Source organism: Thalassophryne amazonica, chromosome 14 (genome assembly GCF_902500255.1).
Source record: "Thalassophryne amazonica chromosome 14, fThaAma1.1, whole genome shotgun sequence".
Taxonomy (NCBI): Eukaryota; Metazoa; Chordata; class Actinopteri; order Batrachoidiformes; family Batrachoididae; genus Thalassophryne; species Thalassophryne amazonica.
Window position 1 is genome coordinate 36,353,119 of NC_047116.1, and position 6,000 is coordinate 36,359,118.

Below are 6,000 nucleotides of genomic sequence, written 5' to 3' on the forward strand. Positions count from 1 at the left end.
AGTTGTGCTCACATGAAATCACAGTTAAAATCCTCCAAAATCAGCTCATGATCTTCACAACAAAGGTTAATTCATGAGAAGCTGATTTTTTTTCTGGGTTTTATCTATTTATTTATTTAAAATGTATAACAGAATGGTGTCAGTAAGTTTGTGCAGTTTCACTTTTTTTAATACGATCTGGTATTCTGATGTAAATATGTCTTCCTCTTCTTCTCTGCTCATCCAGATCCTTCCTGGTGTGAAGGTGATCATTGCCAACACAGAGACCAAAGGGCCTCTGGGAGACTCGCATCTCGGAGAGGTGTGTCACAAGTCACTGATTCTTTATCCAGTCACATCTACTTTCAGCACACAGACACTTTGTATTCATGACAAGAATATTTTGGAACAGGGGGAAAGGTTGATGCATTGATTAGCTGTTTAAATTCCAGCTAAAGCTACTGAAGCAATTGTGAATAATGATTCCACCTGCGAAAAAGAATCGAGATGTGACTGAGGGTCTCTGTGTTTTCTGTGTGTGTAACAGATCTGGGTGAGCAGTCCTCACAACGCCACGGGTTACTACACGGTTTACGGGGAGGAGGCGCTGCACGCCGACCATTTCAACACCAAGCTCAGCTTCGGTGACACGCAGACTGTGTGGGCGAGGACGGGTTACCTGGGGTTCCTGCGGCGCACCGAGCTGACAGATGCCAGTGGAGGTACCGACGTGAAAAGAAAACCAACACAGACTAAAAATAACACATTTGAATTTACATGTATCATTTCCTGATGAATCTTGTGTCTGTGTCACAGAGCGCCACGACGCTCTCTACGTTGTGGGATCGCTTGACGAGACTCTGGAGCTGAGGGGAATGAGGTATCACCCGATTGACATCGAGACCTCTGTTATTCGTTCTCACAAGAGCATAGCTGAATGGTGAGACGTCAAGATTTCTGTCTCCGTTTGAAAGCTGAAGTTGACGGCTACATTTTTCTAAACACAATTTCTCCATCCCTCTTCCTCTGCTCATCCTTTTCTTTCTCTCCTTCGTCTTCTCTACGTGTTCGTTCCTGTTGTGCGTCCACACAGTGCGGTCTTCACTTGGACCAACCTGCTGGTGGTGGTGGTGGAGCTGGAGGGTTCAGAGCAGGAGGCTCTGGATCTGGTGGCCCTGGTTACCAACGTGGTCCTGGAGGAGCACTACCTCATCGTAGGGGTGGTGGTGGTGGTTGATCCCGGTGTCATCCCCATCAACTCGCGAGGGGAGAAGCAGCGCATGCACCTGCGAGATGGATTCCTGGCTGACCAGCTGGACCCCATCTATGTGGCTTATAACATGTGAGCAGGGGCGCCCCAACCCATGTGGCTCATTATGCAACGAAAGGCAGTGGGTAGAGAAATGTGCGAGTGGTTGATGGCCCGGCATCACTACAGCTTCTCTTGAATATAAGAGCGAGCAGCTGACCTCATGTTTGGGATTCTGGAATATGAAATATGGATCAAAAACAGAGTGAAACCATTGACACAAACCTCATCTGTGTTTCTCTGTATGATTCTTGCCTAAGAAAATGTTTAAAAAAACATTTTAGTTTAATTGAAGTATGTATGACACAGGAAGCCTGAGAACAGTACAGCCTAGTGGGGAAAGTATGATATTACACTGTGCCATTGGTTTTTATTTTTTTTGTTTTTTCTTTCTTTTTTTTGTGAAGCTCCAAAATGATGTGTTTGCAATACTTGTGTGCCATAGAACAGAAGTGACATGAAGCCCTGACCCTGGCTGACATGCTGCATGATCATATAACCTCCTGTACAGCTAAAGGGAGTCTACTTTTCATGGCCTTAAAGGGGTCATATTGTTTATAAACTTTTTTCCCCTATTTTGGTTACATAGTTAGGATTTATTGGTAAACATTCCCACTGTCTTACAGTTCTGGCTCTTTGCATGTCAAAATTATCCTGTTATAAGTGAATGTTAGCCTAAAATGGCTCGTTTTAAACTTCTGTGACATATATAACAGAAGTCAATAATTTGGACTCCTGCTCGCACTGAACATTTTCTAGAAATTGTTGGATTTCCTTTGTTGCAAACCGTTTTTTTTCTTCAGACATTATGTTGACATAGAGCTTCGAACTATTGATGGGCCGACATGAAGAAATTGCAAACTGCACATGATGCCAGCCTCTGATGATGTGGTTTTCCATAATTCAAAATTACCTCTGTGGCATCATATGCAGTTGCCATTATTTTTAATATGACCCTTCGACAGTCAAACATGCCTTTGTCGATGTAAGTCTGGTAGAAGTAGAGATACACCACAACCCTGGAAATCTGGAGTATTTCTGGAAATGTTTCCTCTCTGTTGAGACACCCACATGGTCTCTGGGCCATAGACAGGGATGGCTCTGAAAGGACAAGAGGGTGTGGCCAGCAGCAGCTCCTTTCCATTTAACGCAAGAAGCCATTGGTCAGTTTTTTTGGAGACCAGAAAGTTGGGGCTGGGGGGTATCTTTGTATATTTTGGCTTTTAAATTTTTTTTTTTTCTAATTCTTCTAGCTTGATGAAAAGCCTTATGTGACCCCTTTAAGCACTGAGAAACAAAAACAGCTATACAGAATAAGTCTGCACTTTCCTGAACCTTTGTCACAGCTCTGTTCAATCATGTTATTACAAAACAACAAAGCGTATTGTTGGAGAAGGTACAGCTTTTCTTTTTCCATACACAGCTCCTTCCAGCAGTGTGTCGGTCGTAAATCCCATCACGTTCTTTTCTCAATCTGAAGTGTGTTTTGTCTGAACCGAAATGCAATATGTGATGTGAACTATGTTGCTCTGACCGGAATCATCCGTTCCTTATCATAAGCAACTTGCCAAATGTTCTAAAATAAGCCTTAAGTATTTTTCAGATGCCTGTTCCCGTCACGGCTGCTTTTAACTTATTTTTGTGTGAAGTTGGATGGCGAAGTAATTTGCAGAATTCTTACCTGATGGAGTTTTTCATCGTTTTGGCTAAGACGAATGTATTTGATTTTTAACTTCAGCCATTGCAAACCAATATTTACACCATAGATAAATACTGTCTGCTGCTTCGAATGCCTGTTTTATAGGAGATGACTGGAAGAAAGTGGAGCCGGTGCGGGTTTGATGCCTCATCACGAGTGCCATAAGGTTGAGAGTTGAAACTCTTGCCCGAGTTCTTCGTAGTGTCTGAGGAAAGTGTCTTTTGTACTTGTAACACCTTAACCTTCCATAATTCCACACTGACTTTATAAAAACTCACTTGTAGTGTGGTGGTGTTTTTTTTTTCTGCGTGCACATCTGTTCAGAAACAGGCAGCCAGCCTGCTGTAAGTATGTACAGCTTTTCTGTAAATTATTAATAAATGGACACTTGTCTGTTTCAGCAGGACACATAAAGCAAAGACTGAATCTAGCACACGTGAACTGCTCCTTTCATGTCTGTTGGAAACAGTTTCTCGAGTGTTGATGTTGGAACGATTGCTGCGTGAAAATCTGTGTAAATGTAACTTTTTTATTATTATTAATTGTCTGAACAGGACACTTTCAGGGTGAGAAGCACACTCCGAGCACAAGAAAACATTTCAGCTCTGATGACTGTTGACGTCGCGTTCTCTAGAGCAAACCTTTGTTGTTAACATATGTTTGTCTGATATATGGTTAGTTGTCATTTTCTTAACATGATTTCTTAATGAATAATAAAAAAAATTTAACTTGGAAGTTTCTTCTTCATTAAACTCTGACCGTTGATTTATGGCTACTTTATCTTTTCGTTACATTTTATATGAAGGTCCTTGTAATATAAAATGTTATTAACATTATTATGGTTTGCGCGGGTTTCCTCTGGCTATGCCGGTTGCCTCCCACATTTAAAAGACATATAGGTGAGGTGAATTGGACATTTTATGATTGTCCAGGTCTCCCTTGCAAAAGAGATCTCGCTCTCAATGGGACTAACCTGGTTAAATACGAAAGGTTAAATAAAATTATAGGTTAATAAGACAAACATTTAGTAATTGCATTAGAAACACATATGTTTCTGATGCAATTACTAATTATTGGTTGAAATAACAGGATTAATAAATGGAATAGTTTTGATTGTGTTGAATGTTTGGTCTCCAAAGTAATGGTCAATCAAGGCCAATGTCCGTTGGATTCTATGACAGGTGACATAACTAAGCATGACAGATGGTGCAAACTATTTCTTATTAGAGCCCTATTCCCAAACAATAATTTGCATAATTTTTTTACTGAAATTGTAGCAACTTTAACTTTTGACCCCTGTGCAAACTGAAATTGAACTTTGTCACCATTTTTGTTTTTACCCCATAACAGTCCATCATAGATAGTCCAAACTATACTTTTTTGGAATTGTGATCAGAAAATAATAATAAAATAACATGCTTTTGGAGGACGGTATGCATTTTCAGAGGCCCGACGTTCATGCCCTCGTCTAACTCGGGCGAATATCTCATTTTGGGCGACTGGCCGTGAACGGAGGGACTCAGAAAATGCATGCCGCACGACAACAGCATGTTATTTGCATTATTATCACTTTTTGCTGCGATACACAACACGTAACGCGTACATAAAAAGTTGGCTCACTTAACTTTTGTCGTGTCGGCTAGCTGACGCGCGCTGCTCTCCAATTTAGCCAGTGCGTCCTCATCAAGCTGGCTGCTTTAGCTGCTGTTCATTGTCGTACTATCCATGAGAAAATCATCCAGAATATCCATATTGGGACCAAAACACACTTCTCGCATTTTCATCTTTTCCTCTCCGGACAGTTTTTTCCCCCTCTGCGGACAGTTCTTGGGCTGCGCGCTATGACGTCATTTGTTTACGCACAGCGGGCGGGTATAGCCAGATACCGTTAACATAAATCTATGATACCAGCCTAGCAACGCCCCGGTAAGGTGATAATAATGTGGTATAGTGTTTAACGTGATCGGAACATTTTTAAATTTTGACCTCTGTGTAGTTCTTCATTGAACCCTACCTGGCTACAGCTACCACCCTGGGGTGGCTGTCATAGATTTTTTGTGTAGGCCCTGGTACACTGAGGCTAGTTTTTAAGTGTTGTTTTGTTACCTTAAGTGGTACCAAAATCCAGCTTGGCCCATGGACTACCTGACCACTCTCTGAGCTGCTGCCATCAGGCAGACGGTACAAGGTCATTAAAGCAAGTACGAATAGATTGAAAAACAGTTTCTACCCATCTGCTGTTAATGAGTGCCACTGGAACCAGCTATGTCACATGCCACACTTGAAATGAGTGCAATATTTATGTGCAATATCCACTGCCAATGACATATCCACAGTTGTACATACTTTTCTCTTTTTTTACAATCCTAATTCCAATGCAGTTGGGACATTGCGTAAAATGTAAATAAAAACAGAATACAATGATTTGCAAATAGTCTTCAACCTATATTCAATTGAATACATGACAAAGACAAGATATTTCATGTTCAAACTGATAAACTTTATTGTTTTTGTGCAAATATTTGCTCATTTTAAAATGGATGCCCGCAACACGTTTCAAAAAAGCTGGGACAGTGATATGTTTACCACTGTTACATCACCTTTCCTTCTAACAACACTCAATAAGCATTTGGGAACTGAGGACACTAATTCTGAGTGTCATGATTGGGTATAAAAGGAGCATCCCCAAAAGTCTCAGCTGTTCACAAACAAAGATGGGGTGAGGATCACCACTTTGTGAACAACTGCGTGAAAAAAATAGTCCAACAGTTTAAGAACAATGTTTCTCAATGTTCAATTGCAAGGAATTTAGGGATTCCATCATCTACAGTCCATAATATAATCAGAAGATTCAGAGAATCTGGAGAACTTTCTACACATAAGCGGCAAAACCGAAAACCAACATTGAATGCCCATGACCTTCGATCCCTCAGGTGGCACTGCATTAAAAACCGACGTCATTGTGTAAAGGATCTTACCGCGTGGGCTCAGGAACACTTCAGAAAACCATTGT

General features: G+C 41.1%; 1 protein-coding gene across 5 annotated transcripts in view; it reads left to right on the forward strand.

Moving 5' to 3' along the window:
* The window catches only part of dip2a (disco-interacting protein 2 homolog A), a 254,093-nt gene extending 250,384 nt beyond the window's left edge, over positions 1–3,709 (forward strand). For all 5 annotated transcript variants that reach the window (XM_034185907.1, XM_034185908.1, XM_034185909.1 and 2 more), the window contains 4 exons: positions 227–301; positions 527–701; positions 796–919; positions 1,073–3,709. In XM_034185907.1, the coding sequence (XP_034041798.1) occupies positions 227–301; positions 527–701; positions 796–919; positions 1,073–1,325 (627 nt within the window). In that variant the 3' untranslated portion in view covers positions 1,326–3,709. The remainder of the gene's footprint in view (positions 1–226; positions 302–526; positions 702–795; positions 920–1,072) is intronic.
* The last annotated feature ends 2,291 nt before the right edge of the window (positions 3,710–6,000 follow it).